Consider the following 21,458-nt stretch of genomic DNA (forward strand, 5'->3'; position numbering starts at 1 on the left):
GGGTTGGGTTGAGCCAGGTTGACCCGTTTTCCCAACCCTAATATAACATGATACTTCGATATATAAATTTTAAAAAATATTAGATTTCGACATATTAGGACACATTTTGATATTAAATAATGTTTTTAATTTATATAGTGTATATTATATTCAATATTCAATAATTTAATAAAAAATAAGATAAACTTATAATACTCATCAATTTTATAAAGAAACATAAAATATCACAAATATTTATATTAAACTCACTAAAATGGTAATTGTAATGCAACGAATCTAATAGTTAGAACTAAAAACGCAACGCAACATTTGAATCATTTCTGAGTCTCTGCAACACATGTTGGAGTGTTGGAAAATGTCAAAATGTCGAAAAATGTCAAATATGACACGTCAAATTTTTTGAAATTTCAGTATATAAGAACTCAAATGATATAAAATTTATGTTGAAAATATAATGTGAGCAATCCCATGGTTTGGGCAAAAATGATGGAGATGTTTTGAATTTGGAGAGATGGGACCGGGCATGAAAGGTAAGCTTTGATATATCATAGGCGAAATAATTCATTTACTACAGTTTCGTGCACTGGATACTGTGTATATAATAATAAATTTGTATAAACAATAATGCGAAGAAGGTGACTTTTGGTGATGTTACAACGATTGTGGTGGTCTAATTCGAAGTTTGTGTAATGTGTAAAGTATAACTGGGCATAGATTTTCATTCCAATATAGATTCGGGGTCGGGATACTGTGTATAAAATAATAAAGTTGTTAAAATTATGGAAATGCAGGCGTATATAGTAATGAGTTCAGAAATATGCCAAAGAGTGGCACAGTGTGTTTCTAGTACCGAACAAAGACAAAGCTAGTATATTTCCAAAAGAAAAAAAGAAGACAAAACTAGTAGCACGTGGCTATTTTGAGGATTCTATAATATACAGAGTAAATACTCTTTTTGTTCTCAGCAAATTTCACGATGCTCGTTTTAGTCCCTAGCAAATAAAAAGGTCTATCGTCGTCTCTAAGAAATTCAAAATGGACTCATTTAGTTGAAATTGTGGTCCCTCACAAATTTAAAAAAGACCCATATTAGTCCTAAAAGGACTAAAATAGGTTCATTTTGAATTTCTTAAGGACCACGATGAGCTTTTTTATTTGCTAGGAACTAAAGCAGACATCGTAAAATTTGCTGAGGACAAAAATGGTATTTACTCTAATATATATAACAGTGGACTTTGAATCTCTTAATTTTTTTAGTTTCGGTAGCATTAGAAAAGATGTTTGTTTTTTTTTTCTTCTTCTAAAAATTGATAATTAACGTCATTAAATTGGAAAAAAAATAAACCATGCTAGAGATCCAAAAATCTTACGTCAATAAAGATAGGTGAAATCAGTGATAGCCCTATAAAAAAAATTAATAAAGGAATATTGTGGTAAAATAATAATGGCTTGAGATGTTCATGATGATCAATATTATCAAATAGTCAATAAGACAAAAAATTATTTTTTAAAAACAACCACTTATACTGTATTATACTATATATTTATTTATAGGATTAATATTATTCATCTTGTAGAAAATAAAATTATTTTCTACACACACATAAAAATGTGTGTGACCCGTGTAGGACCATTTGAAGGAAAAAGAAACAAAAAATATAGATTTCACACACTTTTATATATGTATATAAGATAATTTCATTTCTTTTAATATTATCTTATTTTTTTGGAAATATTCCAATTCGGAACGAGTTCAGGATTAAGGTTTTAAACCCCTTCCAAAGGTGGTACTGGGAGATTCGAACACATGCTCTCACCCCATCTGCTTAGCTCACATACGCCAACTGAACTACCACATTTGATTTTTAATGTTATCTTTAATCCGCTTATTTATACTAATTTTCAATATCCATAAAACTCATCCTAAATAATTATTTGGTCCGATCTCAACGATTTGACACTGTGGGGTGCAGGCTCTCGAAGAAGGGGCTAGGCCCGCTTTCAAATATGAGCTCCTGGAAAAGAAAAATGGTTAAGACAAATAAAAGCCCAAAACTTGGTAAGAATGAAAAGAAGCCAGAAAACAAATGAAGCCCAAAACTGATAAGATACATCAATAGTATACATTATTAAAAATAGAGCAGCAAATTATCAACGACCCAAAATCCATGTGAAAACAAAGGATGAGAATGAAAAATTCAGGCTAAAAGGGGCTCGTGGGACATAAATTCCTAGACAGACTTTGGAAAATGGAAAATGGAAAACAAGTAATCCAAAAGAGAAAGTTGTTCCCTATGTAATTTTTGTTTTCAATCACTCGAACCCAAAAGAGCATCTAGCTAAGTTAAAATGCCATGGCCAATTTTTATGATCTCGCAGGCATGGTTGACCTCTCTCATATGGTGCAGGCCTAAGTTTTCATTTTTCTCCTATTTACATATTTTTTGAATTTGTATGAATAAGAAGTTTTACATCAAATCTTAATTATTGATTTTATTTATTTGTAATTTAATTTGGAGGTTGGGTTGATCTTGACCGCCAGTCCGCCATACAGTTTCTGGAAGAAGAATAGGTTAGATTTTTTTTTTAAGTAGATGGATTAGGTCAGATATTAATATTGAGACATAAATTACAGGGAACGCTCTCGCTTGACCCGATTGGGATTTCATAGAATTAAATATCATTTTGTTCAAATCAAATTCTAACGAAAATCTACTAGGATGTAACAAAACAGAGGGCACCATCTAAGTGCTCTCTCAATTTCCCACAGGTCATTCTGCTTTAAATTCTTACTTTTATTAATTTATTGTGTTCGAAATATATATTAATTAAAATTAACTTTGTTTCTTTCACCTCAAATTTTGTGTTAACCTATTTTACGTAATTGAAGTTGTGCTCTATTCTATGGGCTACGCCAGCACGAGACTAAACTAACCATTAATTTGACTATCACTATCTGAAGCGACGTTTCTAATTGATCTCCAGCATGGATTTTAGTGTTGTTATGTTAAGCAGGGCACATGCATAAAAATTGGAAGAGTTAAGTTGAACTATTATATATAGGAAGACTGGCTTCGTATTTGAAGACATTAAGAATGGGAAAACACCCCAATAATAGTGATGCATAATTAAATATAATTGATACTGATATTGAATAATAATATTAGGGTATGAAATGAGTTTCGCATAATTCAGTTTGATGATTAATATACCAATTTTTTTTCTCCTTATATCTTTTTATTAATTATCATCCCCAACACTTTTTGGAGAGGTTTAAAGTCTTAATTCTGGATCAGCTCCGAATCGGATTAGTTGCGAAGCAATGAACCGATTGAAATATTTCCAAAAAAATAATTATCATTCCCAATACATCAAATATTAAAAAGTGTACTTATTTGTTTACCAAAAAAATAAAACAAGTGTACTTATTTTACGCCAGAGAAAAACCAAAATAACAAAAGTATTAATATGATAGTATTTCCACAAAGTATGATGACTATTTCTTAATGTAATTATCATTAAAATTATTAAATCACGATTGTTGACCGAATTAGATCACATTTTCTCCAACGCAGCCAACAATTGTTTTTCTAAATTATTTCGCTCTTATTTTTTTGTTAACTTTTTAATTTATCGAGAGCTAAATGTTTAAAGAATTACCTTTATGGAGTATGTCTAATTTTTTTCTTCTTTAGTACACAATAAATAAGAAATTAACAATTATCTTTTAAACTTTTTATTCTTCTCTTTCGAAAATAGCTTAAACACGTAGCTAGCTACGTATGTTCTGATGAAAACCCAATCGAACAAAATTTCTTTTATATTTTCCTCTTCTTCTTTTATATATTTCCATTCTCATTTATTGCATCTTTTTTAAATAGCAACAGCTAAACATAAATTTGCATTCTCATTTGCATTTTCAGCTAATGGATTTTAAACAGAAATTTATTATTACTTAGAAGTTATTAATACAGAATAAAATTATTAACTAATTTCTGAAAATATATTGGGTGCACTACTCTACCGACTACAAACAAATAATTATAAATAATTTCATCAAAAAAATAATGAGTTTAATATTTTTCATTTTATAGGAGATAAATTTCTAATTTATCGTCCATGCAGACAAATAACGGATTACAATCAGGAGGCTCCACATCTATGATTGGAGAAATTCAAGGAAACGAAAATCATATTTCTGCGCATGAAAATCAGGCAAGTAATCCGGTGATTAATAGCAGCAATAATGACAGCAATAATAAGGGGAAAACGGTCGTTGTGGAAAACGGAAACTCAGTATAAACTTGCATGGAAAAAAATTGATGATGGACAGCTGTACATGGCTGAGGATCCAATTGATAATGAGCAATTAAAAAAAACGGTCATCAGGGAACAAATTGCGACTCATCAACGAAGGCAGCAGCAAACCACTGGGAGAGAAATGACGCAAGCATCATCGGTAAAAATCCTGCAGAACCCTGTGCGAAGTGAGACTAGTAGAAAGGGAACCTTGGAGGCTAGCCATATGTTAGTCGATCATAATGATGCAACTACAATCAATATGCTTTTGGCTCATCCACCAAGACCGCCAGACCCTATTTCTAATCAAGGGCAGATTCAAAATGTGACAGATATTGATATGGTTTCATTAGAGAATAATAGCTTAAATACAGATGAGATGATGGAGCGTTTAGAGGTTCCAGTGATCAATGATTCAAAACACATGTCTTAATGTCAGTCCTTCTATGGAATTGTTGAGGTGCAGTTAGCTCTCGTACCCTTAAAGTCCTTGTGCAGAAACATAATATCAAGTTGGTGGCAATTTTTGAACATAGGGCTTCTGGTGAACGAGCTGCAAAATTAGCAAAAAACCTAGGTTATGATAAAATAGTTGTTGAAGAGGCCCAAGGATTTTCTGGTGGTATTTGGTTATTTTGGTGCTCTCATTTCTTCAGAGTGGAGACTATTGAGCAATCTAGTCAGTTTGTCCATGTTAAAATTCTTAAAAATGGGGAACTATTCACCTTTCTTACAGCTATTTATGCCAGCCCCCGTGAAGAGAAGAGAAATTCATTATGGCAAGATCTTAGAAGACTGAGCTCTCAGGTAGCGGATCCTTGGATTATGGGTGGTGATTTCAATGAGATTGCACATTCATCAGAGAAGAAAGGTGGGGCTACTGTAGATATAACAAAATGTCAAAAATTTGCTGAAGTTTTAGATGATTGTAAAGTAATAGATTTGGGTGGAGCTGGTGCTTTCTTTACTTGGCAAGGTCCTAAGTGGGGACATTTGGATCGTATTTTTAAGCGACTTGATCGAGTATGTGCCAATGAAGCTTGGAGATTGAAATACACAGATGCAAATGTTCGGGTGCTTCCTAGGATTCAATCCGATCACAATCCTCTTTTAGTGGAGCTGCATGCTACTCATGCTCAGTTAGGGGCAAGACCATTTAGATTTGTAGCAGCATGGCAGCAACATCCAATGATCAACTTGTTCCTTGATGAATATTGGCGGTATAATGATACGTGTAGTAATATGCTCAAGAGGTTGATCCCTCCTTTAAAACAATGGAACGCCAATGTTTTTGGGAATATTTGGCTTAGAAAAAAGGGTATCATTAAGTCAATAGATCGTGTTCAGCAACAAAGAATGACAAAGGAATCTCATTACCTGGCTATGAAGGAAAACAAGTTACAAGAAGAGCTATCTAGTATTCTAGAGCAAGAAGAGTTGTTGTGGTTCCAGAAGTCTAGGGAAAAATGGATTGTTGATGGTGATAGGAATACTAGGTTCTATCATCTGAATACAATCATCCGTAGGAACACCAACAAAATTCTGAGGTTGAAGAATGATACTCAAACATGGATCTCAGATCTAAGGGCTCTTCAAGATTTGGCTCGTAATTTCTATTTGAAACTTTTCAAAGAGGAGGATTCCAATCGGAAATGGATTGCAACTGAGGAGTGGTGGCCAGTAATAGCACATGATACTTTGCAGGATCTTAAAAAGCCACCTTCCATGAAAGATATTCGTCGTGCTGTTTTTGATATGGGATCCTTTAAAGCTCCAGGAGCTGATGGATTTCAAGCAACTTTTTTCCAGCATAATTGGGATAGAATCAAGGAGCAAGTTTGTCAAGAGATCTGTTATTTGTGGCAGAATCCAGTGGACATTAAGAGAATTAATTCAACTCTCTTAGTTCTGATCCCCAAAATTCCAGCGCCTACTATAATGAATCACATGCGCCCTATATCTCTCTGCTCAGTTCTATACAAAGTGCTCAGTAAAATTGTTGTTAATAAGCTGAAACCAATAATGGAGAGGATCATTTCTCCATACCAAGCTAGCTTCATTCCGAAACGGCATATTCAGGATAATATTATTGTTGCTCAAGAGCTCGTTCACACTATGCATCGAATGAGAGGTAGGAAAGGCTTCATGGCTATTAAAGTGGACCTAGAAAAGGCTTATGACCGAATTAGCTGGGGCTTCCTTAGAGAGGTTTTGTCAGAAATAAAATTGCCAGGTAATTTTTTAAATATTGTCATGGCTGCTGTTACAACGCCAAATATTAGCTTGCTGTGGAATGGTGAGTTAACGCCAGAGTTTCAACCATCTAGAGGTGTGCGGCAAGGTGATCCCATATCTCCCTTTTTGTTTGTGCTTGGAATTGAAAAACTCTCTCATATGATTGCAAATGCTGTTGGTAAAGGGGAGTGGAATCCAATAAGGGTTGGCAAAGGAGGTCCTGAGATTTCTCATTTAATTTTTGCTGATGACTTGATGTTGTTTGCGGAGGCTAGTGAAGCTCAAATGGGTGTGATTGTCCATCTTTTGAATGAGTTTGCTTTAATGTCTGGTCTTCGTGTGAGCTTAGCCAAAACCAGCATATACTTCTCTAAGAATGTTGATGATTTCAAAGCAGATAAGATTGCGAGTTTGGGTGGTTTCAAAAGGACCAGGAATCTGGGTCGCTACCTTGGAACGATGATGCAACATGGAAGAGTCTCCAAAGCCTTATTCAATGATATTGTTGATAAGGTTAAGTCAAAAATTCAAGGTTGGCAAGCTCAGTGCCTCTCTATGGCAGGTAGGATTACGTTGAGCAAAGCTTCAGTTTCAATTGTACCTTTCTTCCAAATACAAAGTACTAAGTTGCCTAAATCCATTTGTTATGAGGTGGAAAAGGTACAACGTCAGTTTATTTGGAATGGATCTGATCAAAAAATAGGGAATGCTTTGATCGGGTGGAGTACTTTAGTGCAATCAAAGAATAAGAGAGGTCTTGGAGTTAAATGTCTTGATCTCATGAACGATGCTTTTTTGGGTAAGCTAGCTTGGCTTATAAAAACAGATCATGATGCGCTTTGGGTGCGGGTTCTAAAAGCTAAATACAATGGTAGAAGAAATCAGCTGGATATGTTTACCAGTAGAACCGGCGATTCGCTCCTTTGAGGGAGTATTTGTAAGGTGTGGTTGGATTTAAAAGATTATGTCGTATGGGAACTTGGTGATGGAACTTCAGTCAACTTTTGGACAGATCCCTGGATTCCTAATGTGGGTCCCTTAGTAAATGTTTGCATGAAGGAGCTTAGTGGGCATGATCTAGCTAAGAAAGCTAATGAAGTTCTTGATATAAATGGCTGCTGGGATGTGAATATGCTACAATCTTGTCTGCCGCATAACATCTTAGAGATAGTGACTGGTTTCCTCCCTCTTGCAGTAAATGACGGATCAGACGTAGAAAGATGGAGTATTAGTGGTCATGGTTCCATAACAGTTAAGGATGCCTATCAGGTACTTTTACAGAAACGTTTTCCCATTGTAAATCAAATTATTCCAGATCATGTGTGGAATGCCCTTTGGCATTGGAAGGGTCCAGAGAGGGTGAAGATCTTCATGTGGAAATGTCTGCATCGTAGACTGCCAACTAGTGCTTGGGATGCTAAGTGGTCAGACGCGAATCCTGTTTGTTCTCGTTGTCTTAGCGCATATGAGACGGAGTTTCATGTATTGAGAGACTGTGTGGTGGCAAAAACAGTGTGGGATAAATTGCTTTTGTCCAGGAGACAAACGTCTTTCTATGATTTGGATTGGGTGTCTTCCAACATATGTAATGACAGGTCAGGACCCATAAGTCTGAATTGGGTTACTATACTTATTTTAACTTGTTGGGAGCTGTGGAATGATAGAAATGTTGTTTATCATGGGAAGGAAGGATCTACTGATTCTCTTATTGTGCGTAAAGTGCAATGCATGGCTATGGATATCGAGCAAGCTTTTGGTGATAAAGGTATCACGAAGAAGGCAGGAATGTTATCTCAGATACATATTGCATGGCAGCCACCAGATCATGGATGGATAAAATTAAACACAGATGGTGCAGCCAAAGGTTCTCCAGGAGTAGCTGCATGCGGAGGATTATGTAGAGGATTTGATGGCCAATGGCTAGGGGGTTTTGCTTATCATGTGGGTATTGCTTCATCTTTTACAGCAGAATTATGGGGTATTTTGAAAGGTTTGGAATTTGCTTGGAATAAAGGGTTTCGAAAACTTATTATTGAGAGTGACTCCACTTCGGTGATCACGCTGCTTACCAGTAAAGGTAATGATGTCCGAGAGTCGCATATTGTTACTCGCATTCGGACTTGGATGAACAAAGATTGGGATCTCAAGGCTCAACACATCCACCGTGAAGGAAATCAATGTGCTGATTGGCTTGCCAACCATTTGATTTACCCCAGCCAGAACTCTATCTATAAGGAGTTTAGTCATGTCCCTCCTGGACTTAGCTGTTTATTTTTTGCTGATATTTGTTCTGTTACTAGTACTAGGAACGTTTATATTGTCTAGTGGTTTCTTGGGCTGTTAAGCCCTTTCTTTCACCAAAAAAAAAGTATCACTACAAGAGAAGGAGTATTTTGCGGCGGTTCAATTCTATTTGGCGCAGTTACAACCGTCGCTAAAATCGAAGTACGGCGGTTAACCAACCGTCGCCAAATAAATCGTCGGGCAGGAATCAACGACGGTCAAAATGAACTGCTGGAACGACCGTCGTGAGCAATATAACGACGGTTACGAAGGCGATTTGACCGCCACATAATGATCATCGAATTTATCATGTCTTACTTTTAGAGGCGGTTCCTAACCGCCTCGGAATAAGTTACATGGTTTTTGAGTTGGTTCTGAACCGCCTCTATGTTTTCTTTTGGAGGCGGTTTGTCACTGCCTTTAATTAAGTGATGAGGTATTTCGAGTCGGTTTAAAACCGTCTTTGTATTTTACTTTCGGAGGCGGTTTATAACCACCTCTAAATAATAATATAAAAATTAATTTTAAATTTTTGTTAATTTTATTAAAAAAATTATATAATTATTTTTTATGATTTTATTTGATAATTCCGAAAAAAATTAATCAATTTTTTGTGTATGAAATATTTCAAAAATCCAATTTTTTAAATTTGAATAATCGTTATTTGTTATTGTTTTATTATTGAGATATTTTGTATTTTATAAATTTAATCAAATATATAATATTATTTTCATACATAATTTATTGAAATATATGTTAAGTTTATTTACTAACAATGAAACCACGATGACATATTCATAAAAATGTCATTTATCATAATATTTTTTTATTTTTTTCATAAATCATTTTTCATAATGTTCAAAAACATCAAACTTGATGTTTTGAGTACAATCATCTAAACAAAAAGTATAGATTACAAAAGAGTGTAACAAAATATCATCCCAAAGTATTGTAATCTAAACCAAAAGCAAATATCAAAAGAGTCCAACAAAATGTATTCTCATAGTGCTATAATCTAAACAGAAAATAAAGATCCCAAAATACTGTAACCTAAACAGAAATTAAAGATCACAAAAAAAATTTCCAATAAAATGTCATTCTGAAGTTTTCAAAATTTCTAGAATTTAAATATCATCCATGAAAAAAGTCATCAAGAGGAGATGCTAATCTTTCATTTTGACCTTGTTGTGTGGATGATATGTTAATATTTGGTGAAGAATTTCTGATACCAATGGAGGATTCCAAACATGAGAGCCTACAAATTACAAATAAAGACAAAATATTATCATTATTGAGCACATATAAGGAAAATTATTATTGAGAAGATTTTCATATTTTTGGGATTTAGATCAATCAATCCACACACAAAGACAACATTGTTGCTGACAGCTACGACATGTGGTTTTTATCACTTCAATATGAAAGCAATTATTTTCCAATAGATGGAACCTACTTGGAAAGCAAAACTTAACTAAAAGATAGAATATAATAAAATAATACATATAATAGATATGTGTTATAATTTTATTTGAATACGTCTGAATATCAACAACCTAAACATATAATAGCTTAAAACACTATTTTAAAAATAATGCGACCACAGCTACATGTAACTAGCGCGCGCGCGCGCACACACACACACACACATATATAAAATTGTGAATATCATATGACTAGTACTGTTACCTAAACTTAGTCACCTATGTTGTTCGGTGATGCTTAAATGCAAAATGGATATCCCTAATGTTGCTTCTATGTTATTGAACAGCTTTATTGCTATTTATAATCTATCTTGGAATATCAAGAGGAATATGCATAATTCTATGAATGTCCTACCTGAAACTCTCCTCATCCATTAAGTCCACTAATGACTCCTCAATAAATGAATCTGTAGAAACCACAAGCCATATGAGTAGCATTTCATAAAAAACAAAAACCAACATGTTAATTTTTTAGTTACACACTATCAATAATAAAATAAATAATGCCAAACTTTAAGACAAAAAACAAAAACAAAAATGGTTGGTAATTCGACAATGGACAAAAGAATAAATAAAAGAAATGTGTTTGCAGGCATGGCAAAGGTTACGAACAAGAAGGCTAGGAAGGAGATAGACTACAACTTTTTACTCTCAACTCTCTTCTCTGCAATCACCATCACACACGTCACATTCACATACATTTATAAATCTCTTGCTCTATGCCATGTCGTGCCAGCAAGTAACATGAAAAGAATCAGTAGAGCAAAAAAACTTTAGCCATGGAAGAGTCATGTAGACACCATGGTCAACGAATCAGTAGAGCAAAAAAATATACAATATTAGGTGAAACAACTTTATTTGCATTGCTTCAATTATTTTACATAGCAATAGACTTCTCTGGGTTTAAAGCTCGGATCACAAGGCAATTTTCATCTCTGTTCTATGAGATATTCATTATTGAATTGTCAGCACCAATAGACCATTAAGCCTCTAATTAGGAACAATAGCATAAGATTACTAATCACAGATACAAAGTGTTCAATGGATTTAATGATACAAAAATACTCCAATAACAAATAATTAATAACATTACAAATTACACAAACTTATTAACATTAAAGAAGCAAATTCAACATAAAAGAAATCTTCCACTAAAATATTACAAATAATTGGTATCGAAATATAATCTTAATCTCAGTTTGCAAAATCATATTAAACATCAAAATATAGTTGAGAACATGCAAAACACTAAGGAACATTTAGAAATTAAAAAAAATGCAAAATACAAGGTATAAAATACATAATGATTCTAAAATAGCAATAATAGAAAAACCAAATTACCTTGATGGCAAGAAGTCCTAGTGCGAAAGCGCTCTTTTTCTCAACGTTGTGCTGAAATTGAACCTGGTTAATCTGAAAAACAAAATAAGAGAAAACAAAGCAGTTAAAATTACATACGTGTGCATCTATTTGCTGAATGTTGTAATTCGTTGCCTAAATTAGATGGACTTAGTGTCAAAATAAGAGAACTATGTGCTGCTCCACTTTCAGTATTAGTCCCTGGAGAAACAATTAAGGATATTGCCTGGTGTAGATTGAGGCCTCATAATGAATCATGGTTTCCGAGGCATCCCTATAAATCCAAATACTCAATGACAATAAGTACAAATACTCAAAACAACTAATCAATTGAAGCACATAATGAATTCATAAAACATTGTTGATAACTTACAAAGGGAGAGCAATATTAGGCATGAATTAACCATGAATAAATTAAGAAAAACAAAAATTGCATCAATCAACAATTTATCAAATGTGAGACAAAATTGCATAATCCTATTACATTTGGTTTCAAAATACAAATTAGGTTTCAAAATACAAATTATCCAATCTAGCCTGCATTGCTCATGTCATTCAGTACACCACTTTAATCATTGTCATGTTCATTAACGGTCAAAGTGTGATTGTCATCATCTACATTAGGTCTTGTTAACTGAATATGCATAGCATCACCAGACAATATTTGTTCCAAGTTTTGGGATGGAAATGACTCAATGGATGGCATAATGTCTTCTTCATCTTCACCCATGTCGTACAAATCTCTTGGTTTCAAATGAATAGGTATGCTCCAACCTTTTTCTTTCTCATCATCCACAAAATAAACCATTTGAGCTTCAGATGCTTTGATGTATGGCTCATCATCTTCATGTTCATCTGTATGTATTAGTCTTGTGAAATTAATTGAAGTAAATCCCAGATTGTCTTTTTTGATGCCTTTAGGATTAATGGTATTAGCCCATTGACACTTGAACAAAGTAACTGTGAATAAGCAATTATAATTGATCTCTATAATGTCCATCAGTTTGCCATAGTACAAGACATCTCCAAACCTCATTTGACTATCACTATTACTTGAATAACTTCTAGTTCCAAATGTACCAAATTGGACAAGCATGTATCTTTTCATAGTCTAAACCCAACTTTGAAATAGTTTTCTTTGCCTCATAGAATGAAGTTGGCAAATTGGTATTTTCAAATGCATCTTGTAGTAGCTCCAACATCATTGTAACAGCCTTGTCAGTCATCCCACAATAGCATTTGATGTGATATAACTTCAACATAAAAGAAAGCTTTGAATATTTCTTACATCCTTCATACAGAGGTTGTTCTCCATCTTTTGCTAGTTCAAAGAAATATTTATCTTCATTTGATGTGGTTCCACCATCTTGTGCAATGTCTTCATTTGTGTCAAAGTTATGCTCATTCTCATGCAAGATATCAACTCCAAATGCATCATTTATCATGTTTTGTATTGGATCTTCATCAACCAAGTTGTTTTGTTCCACATCTGGAAAATGTGTGGCATTGATATTACTATTTTCCTCCATCCTTGACTCGCCATGGTAGAACCAAAAAGTGTATCCTCTGGGGAATTGTTTGCAAATTAAATGATCATAGACAACATCTCTTGGCTGCCACTTTCTAAATCCACATACCGGACAAGGGCATATTATTTCACCTTCAACACCACAATTTTGGAATGCAAAGTTAATAAATCCCCGAACTCCCTCCACATACATAGATGTATTTTGTGGCATTGTTATCCAAGATTTGTCCATTGCTTTGTAATCTTCTTTCTGAAAAACACACTTTTCGCAAACATAGTTTTAATAACTCCGGAAGAACCATTAACACTAGAAGTAAAGACATATCTGGATAAGATTACCAAATAAAAAAAGACATATCTGGATACAAATTTATATACTAGCATGAATAGACCTTCTTAATAATATCTTTAAAGTTTTTTCATTTAAATTCCATTCCCTAGCAATCAGAGAGTTCAATCTTTCATCACACAGACTCATTGACCAAGACCAAAAGCAAAGTTGATGGCATAAAATATCCAATTCAAATGAACTTAGTATTGCATCCAAGCAATTATCAGTTAAGGATGAGAACATATAACACCAATAATTAATAATATTAACAATTATGAGATATAAAATAAATTAAAAATTTGTAGTATAGTGAACTTATAATGCATCATGTTCTGATCCATTTAGTTTACCTTTCTCTCACGGACTAGTCACTGTCACAAGATTAAGTAAAAAAAAGAGAGAGAGGATGTTTTGCTTGCTTAGTACTGCAGGCTCCTGCACAAAATAAAGAAAAAAGAATGGCAAAAAATGTTATTGTATTCATATAACAGTACCATAGTTTATAGCTTTAAAAAAATATCAGGACATAAATGTCTTATTGAATAGTAAGAGCCATATAATTTTATTTCTCTAAACTAGGCTACTACAATTAATTAGGATTATATATAAGCAAAAAATATGTTTCATTTTTCTATAAGGAATAGTCCTATGATGAACAACAACTTGTTTCATTGCTCCAGTAACAGAAAAGTATCTCGGAATAAATCCTGAGGAAAAGTTCACAATGAATATGTAAGATTGATATTTTGGGAGTGTGCCAGTAAAACAACTACAAAATAAATAGGACGACTTTATTTCCTAAGCTATTTTTTTCTAAAGTTTATTAATTTAATTTATTGTTTCGTCTATCAAATAATAAATGATATACCTCATACGGCGATTAGGAGAAAATTTAAAAAAAATAAAATAATGCATTATGCATGAACAAAATAAGTAACTGATTATCTGGAAAGTAGAGGATCTTATGCAGCTTCCTGTAAACTGTACCTTGCCCACCATTTTAAGAGGTTAAGTACCTCTCTCTCTTCTTTTGAATGCTTGGAGAGACTAGGAGTCACGCGTTACTTCTATACCTCTGTTTTCGGCCACGACACCAGTTCAATAGCATCTGCCTTTATTATCCCATTAGGTTGAGTGACAGTGCACCATAACTTTGAAAATCTCAAAATTCTAGTGAAAGGAGTTGCTTCTAAAATATGACAAGAATATGAAAGTTATTTAATAAGCAATTGAGATATATAATGATAGATATATATATATATATATGTGTGTGTGTGTGCACGCGCGCTTGAAGCAATAAATAATATTCATTGCGAGGCAATCAAAATTAAAGTCATACGACCTCAGAGAACATATAAACATTGTATGTTATTTTATCAACAAGAAATGTTGTATTATTGAACCCACAATTTGATACACTCGTAATGAAACAACAATTACTGGTTGAATTTCTCTTAATTATTTTCATTTATTTGAGGTTAATTTAACATAATTTTATAACTTACAGTAATTCCTGATATGATTAAAGCTTTTTTTGAGAGACAAGATAAATAAAAGGGATTAGCTTCCTTCTCATAAAATGACAAAAAAAGCAAGTTTAGCTTAAAATACCAATTTCATATCAACTAAGTAGTGCAGTAATATTTAATAAAGAAACTCTGTATTGAAAACCCAAATAAAGCAAAATATGTGCATGCCTACATGTTTTTTCTGATTTATGCTTGCAGAGCGTGTAAAAAAGGAAAAGCTTAATTAGAATAGTTGATTTAGTCTATAAATAAAACATAGAAAAAAGGTTAAAAAAAGAAAAGAAAAGAAAAGAAAAGTCCTTCCTTTCTATAAAATAGATCTGAATTATCATAGAATTGAATTCAAACACCAAAATAAATAAATAAATAACACCACAAGAAGAAAAAGAAAAACATACTTCACAGGTTGAAGTATATATCTTTCAGCTCAAAATAAGCCAGCCGAGAACTATAGGATTGCTCACCTTCAAGCTTTGAAAAATAATCTGCAAAGGTTGAAATAAAATATGAATATAACCAATATAAGAGAAATATGATAAAAATTATAATCACATTTACATCTTTTTCCAGAAGTGTATAAATGGTCCCAAAAAAATATTTGTTTGCAAAAAACCATATCATAACGACAGATGGAAAAACAAAATCATACACGGGGAGAAAAAAAAGGCATACATTACAAAGAGAGATTCAAAGGATCTTTGGAATTGTTATAAGTTGTAAAATTTGGTAACCAGAGATTCAAAGAGAAAAGAGGATGTAAAGCACCTGCAATAGTTAGTATTTTGCAAAGTCTCTTTTCAAACTTGGAATCTGAATAACATGTCAAATAACTTAAAAAATTACCAGATTTTAATAGGATAATAGATTAAAAATAATTTGTGTTTCGATCATTACACCATAAAAGTATAAATATCAGTATAAGTACTTGAACCATAATTTGTGTTTCGATCACTATGACATTTTTAAGAATTAAACTTCCAAACGAATCCCTTTGACTCTATAAATTAAGTTGACAGGACTGCCATGTATTTTAGATATTTTTCTTGCTTCGATTCGAATAAGACTATAGATTACTTACACAATTTTCCATCATGCTCCTTCTACAGTTTCCTTGAAAGATCTTCCTGCAAAAGGAAAGAAGCAGATATAAACTTTTGAACCCAAGAAGCTGCAAGTTGATGAAAGTAAAGGAACGAACGCTACCCTCAAAAACTGCATACAGCCTATTAACACAAAGCTACCACTTTCATGATTAGTCAAAGTTGAGGGAGGGTTTAGTAATCGATAAAACAACAAAAGAGGCTCTTTGTATCTTTTGGATCAAAAGAGTAAACATTGTGCTTGATGAAATGATGACAGTGTGAAAAGGAAAATGAGAAATTAGGGTAATGTGAAAAGGGAACAAGTATTAGGGCGGGTAAAGGGAAAAAAGTTGGAGGGAATAGGGAGCGGGTAAAACGAAAAGTGATAAGAAGGTAGTGATATATTTTAATAGATCTTTTGATATGTAATATTTAAATATGTATCATTTTAAAAATTAAAAAAGAAAAATTGAGAGGATTTTTTTAAATTTTAATTTTAAATAAAAAATAATTTTTTTAAATAAATTATATATGATGCTAAAAAAATAAAAAAAATTCCTTGAATAAAATACAGAATGGATCCTTGCAACAAAAAATGTACAATAAAAAATGCTCAAATATATGGACAATGGTTTCAATCATTGCAGTTTTTTCATTTAATATAAAAAAATTTATATAAAAAATTTCTAATATATAAACCATTAATATTTTTTCATAATTTATTTTATTTCTGCACCATTTAAAAAAAATTCCAACCTTTTTATATTTAAAAATCTGTATTGATAAATAACTCAAAATTTTCCTATCATTTTATTTTTCTGCTTTTAAAAAATAAATAGACACTCACATGCTTGATGCATGCCCACATACAGCAACCTGCATATACGCACACGTTGACATACAAATGTGCAATTAAATCTTGAGAAAAGTAACTGGGACATTTTATTTACATGTGCAATCAATTTCTGGGATAAATCTTTATGTCTAAATTATAGTAAGGACATTTCGTAAAAAGACATACTCATTAAATAATAGGGCAATTAATTTTTTTTTAACATTTAATTTAAATAATAGTGATGTAAATATTCAAAAACACCGAACCTGGTGTTTTGTACAATCTTCTAAACACAAAAATATAGATTACTTTCATAGTCTAACAAAAGATCATCCCAACGTTCTGTAATCTAAACCAAAAGTAAAGGTCATATTTAAAGTCCAACAAGATGTGACCCCCATAGTGATGTAATCTAAACAAAAAATAAAGATCCCAAAATATCATCCCAAAGTACTGTTCCCTTTACAGAAACTAAAGATCACAAAAGACATTTACAAAATGTTATCCCAAAGTTTTCAAAATATCCAGAATTCAAATTTCATCCATGAATTCGTCATCAAGAGGTTGTTTCTAATCCTTCATTTTGTCGTTCTTGTGTGGTTGGTCTGCAATTATTTGGATCATAGCTGGCTGATGAAGACCTTCTGACACCGATGGGGGATTCCAAATCTGGAGTCTACAAATGACAAGTAAAAACGTTTTAATGACAAATAAGACCTTTAAAATGATAAATATCGACAACATTTAAATTGAAACGAATTATAAGTTCCATAAAAGCAAATATAACTTGCAAGCTGCATTTCATTAACTACACATAAATAGCATGAGTCATTATTGAAGGAAGACAACTTTGTAATCACAATGTGTTGTGTTAGCATTTTACAGGTATTGATGTACCCACAAGTTACACAAACCACAACCGAGGACCTAGAATTGCAGTGCCACTCCTAAAAGTTAATTTTTCCCTGTTATATCTTCATTCTGCTAATATCTTACCAACATGAACCAAGCAAATAAATCTATCAGCCAAATGAGTTATCTCCGCATATACACTGCTATAAACATTCCAAACAGGTATCACAAATTCTAAGTCATTATTTCATTTCAGCAAAATACAGGCTAGTTAGTTTAACATGGATTGTATTCATATTTTATATACATTGTTGTGATCGGCTGCTATATATAATCACATATTAATTTGCGCATATTACAAACTGAGGGAGATAAATATGACTAGAGTGTTTCAGATAGAATAAAATATAGGTAGATTTTATATTCATCAGATACTCTTTGAAGGTATATATAATGAACACACAGATGGCAAACATTAATGGCACAGTGAAACAATTCTTACATATGTAGTCATATCAAGGTTAACAGTACACCAAAAAAACCATAGTACTCTGTCACCTCCAAAAAAACTTCACAATGTTATATTAACAGTGAGTGCAAGTGCGAGTGAGTGCAATTGTGTAAAACAAACAGTTCCAAAAAAATTGGTTACAAACCATTTTGCAAAAGGCAAAACTAATAAGAACATGATGCTCATTCAACAAGATGCTACACCAATGTTGTGCGAGTGAGTGCAAATGTGTAAAACAAACCCAGTTAAAATAAAATACCTGATGAGGTCCATTGGGTGCAAGATTAGACGACATTCGACCTCCAAAGCTTCGGACCAAGTTTGCGACTGTTTCCTGCAATGTTTCAATTTGTTTTTTCAACTCCTTAATTTCATTTTGTGTGGCTGTTGAGCTGGAACCCATAGAACTAGAACTAAGAATTTGGGAAGGACAGACACCAAATCCCATTCCCCGTACACGTCCTAGGTGCTCCTTCCCAAAAACATGAATATATGCTTCTTCGTGAGTCATATTTCCATCATTTTGACCAGCTAATAATAGATCCTACAAAAAAGAAGGCATTCCTCATTTAATTACATACTAACACATCATGAATTATAATCCAAGTAAAAAAAAAATATTGTACTTACATTTTTTTTGACTAGCCTCTTTGTTAGTGAATGTGCCATCCTTCTTTTTATGGGATTCAGCATACATTTCAGCTCTTGATATAGGGTGACCTAATGTGATTTCCTAAAAAATGAAAACAAGAAAAGTAGCAAAAATCATGTGATTATAAAAAGAACAATGACATATAACACATGAATTATAGTAATTTAGAATAGTACCATCTCAGCTCTCTTTCTAGTGATTGATTTTGTACCTAAAGTATGTGGGATAGATTGTTTAGCCCTATTTGCAATATTTTTTTCAGCAATTTTCTGCATTATTCAAAAAAAAAATAAAAAAATAATAGTAATGACATTTCATATTTTCATTTTTATAATTATATGATGTTACCTATGTTTCCCGATCCATTTTGTATTGCAAAAAAGAAGCCCATTGATCTCTTGGAATACCACTTGGAAAATGCTCAACACCTTGTTCAAAGGTCATGCCACTCTTTCTAAACATGCTCCACAACCTTGCTCGGTTGTCTTTCCATTTTTTCCCAATATCCATCATGATCCATTTTCTATGCTCATCAGCGCTGACATCAAACTTAACCTAAAAAAATGAATACATGAAAAGTCAGAAAATAAACACCAAGGTAGAATATTTAGTAGTTAAAAAAAAGATTAATACTTTGAGGATTTTCTCCCAAACAATATTCTTGTGATAATCTGGAACCAGGGGCCATTTTTTATAATTGATTGGGAAATTTTTACAATCAGCTGCAATTGCACCTGAAAAAAAACCATACAGGCCACCAGAGTTGCCAATTGGTTGGCCTATCTCATTCCACTCCATGACAACTCTATGGTTGTCAGGAAGGACATATACATCCTGAACTCGCACTCGCCGCTCCCGTGTTACTCCTTGATCATCTAAGCATGGGAGAGAATTCATAAATTCGATATCAAAATAAAAAATATATTAATTAATAAATTAATGGGATAATAATTTAAGAGATAAGATGCAAACCTATGACATTCACTATCCAGTAGGTTGGGTTTTTTTTCTTAGCAGCTGTTGGTTGGTGTTCATTGGCAGGTTCTTGTGGTTGGGATGGTCCAGCATCTTGCATTGGAGAAGGACATGTTGGTTGCATATTGTCAACATCCTCACCAATAGAATGTTGTATCCCATTGCCTAAATTAGATGGACCTGGGGTCAAAATAGGAGCACTATGTGGTCCTCCACCTTCAGAATTAGTCCCTATAGAAACACTAGGGATATTGCCCGGTGTAGATAGAGGCCTCATACTAAATCGTGGCTTTCGAGGCATTCCTATAAATTAGTAATAAGCTGAAAATTTAAACAAATCAACAAGACACATATACATGACTTGTATAAATTAGAAGTATATGCCAGATTGTCCGAAGTTAGTCAACAATATATAAAGTAAAGATTATGCACCTTCAATTTCAGAAAAATTAAACTTGGAACAAAGAACCTGCAAAAATAGAATAAAATCTCAACACAACATGAAAACACAGACAACAAAATGAAAACCATTACGGGAAAGCTAAGCATTAACAACTTTAACAACATAACGATCATATATTCTTGGCACTTTAGCAACAAAATAATAATAGTATACGATAAAACTAGACTATTTGAGCATTGCAGTCAAAGGCATCAAAAGGTGTGCCTAAGGCATTGAGGAAAGGCGCTAGCAAAGGATTAGCACATCTTGGCACCTTAGGAGCACCTTCTTGGTTCAAGCGAGGTATGCCTTATGCACCAATAACATAACAGTAAAAAAAAAAATTGAAAGCCTAAACATCCATCTTGCTAGCTATGATGCTAAAGGGGTAAAATAGTCAGGATGTTAAAAGAATAACTAGTAGTTGGCCTTCGATACTCTCAGCAACTTGCAGCTTCAGGCTTCGTTAATTGAATGTCCTTCATTGTTACTAAAATTTATATGCTTGAGTAGTTAATTTCTGCCAAAAATCAATGCAAAATAGTCAAATATTTTACTGGTTTTTTTAAATATTAATGTATTTGTTTAGTAAGGCATGCACTTTTTGGTGCCTCTCATTAGGAGAGGTAGAAACCACTTGGACATGGCACCTTTCTTCCTTTCTTCCATGCACTTTTTTCCCATATAGAAAACACAATACATAAATAAACTTAATAAAGCTCCCAAAATATATAAATGAAAAAGAAAGACACTAAGAAATTCATATCATCGAAAAGTTAAAGGACCCATTGATGGTGAACCATAAAATCAATGGATACAAGTTAGGTACCATTGCAACCATAAACTCAATGGATACAAGTTAGGTACCAATGGATACAAGTTATATTTTTTTCTCTTCATTTCTCGATTTTTAATTGAAATTTTTATTAAAAATATCATATGAAAATATAATAAATATATGTATTATATAAATTGAATTTAATGATAAAATATTAATAATAATTTAAAATAATTCCTGTATTTAAATTTAGGAGTGTTATGGCCAGTATAATGTTTGATTTGTA

At 32.8% G+C, this 21,458-nt stretch overlaps 1 protein-coding gene and 1 long non-coding RNA gene across 5 annotated transcripts; both read right to left on the minus strand.

Annotated features, from left to right (window-relative positions):
* Nucleotides 1-9,824: 9,824 nt before the first annotated feature.
* On the minus strand, nt 9,825-16,436 carry LOC133288002 (uncharacterized). 4 transcript variants are annotated; one of them, XR_009748317.1, is made up of 8 exons: nt 16,249-16,436; nt 16,124-16,169; nt 15,444-15,530; nt 14,504-14,705; nt 13,867-13,951; nt 11,640-13,435; nt 10,654-10,705; nt 9,825-10,072 (listed from the first exon to the last, which is right to left on the minus strand). It is a non-coding gene; the product is annotated as an uncharacterized LOC133288002 (long non-coding RNA). The 4 variants fall into 4 exon arrangements; XR_009748316.1 differs by having other exon boundaries at nt 11,640-13,447; XR_009748318.1 differs by having other exon boundaries at nt 11,640-13,951; nt 15,510-15,530.
* A 1,082-nt stretch (nt 16,437-17,518) lies between these two features.
* LOC133287999 (uncharacterized) lies at nt 17,519-20,879 on the minus strand. Its single transcript, XM_061485695.1, has 10 exons — nt 20,843-20,879; nt 20,582-20,703; nt 20,385-20,421; nt 19,950-20,255; nt 19,611-19,852; nt 19,365-19,532; nt 19,154-19,246; nt 18,972-19,058; nt 18,585-18,869; nt 17,519-17,638 (listed from the first exon to the last, which is right to left on the minus strand). The coding sequence occupies exons 1-10, from the start codon at nt 20,877-20,879 to the stop codon at nt 17,519-17,521; spliced, it is 1,497 nt and encodes a 498-aa protein (XP_061341679.1).
* Between the last annotated feature and the right edge of the window lie 579 nt (nt 20,880-21,458).

The sequence above is a fragment of the Gastrolobium bilobum genome, unplaced genomic scaffold (assembly GCF_033153095.1).
Source record: "Gastrolobium bilobum isolate Gb01-03AN ecotype WA unplaced genomic scaffold, APGP_CSIRO_Gbil_v1 utg5808, whole genome shotgun sequence".
Lineage (NCBI taxonomy): Eukaryota > Viridiplantae > Streptophyta > Magnoliopsida > Fabales > Fabaceae > Gastrolobium > Gastrolobium bilobum.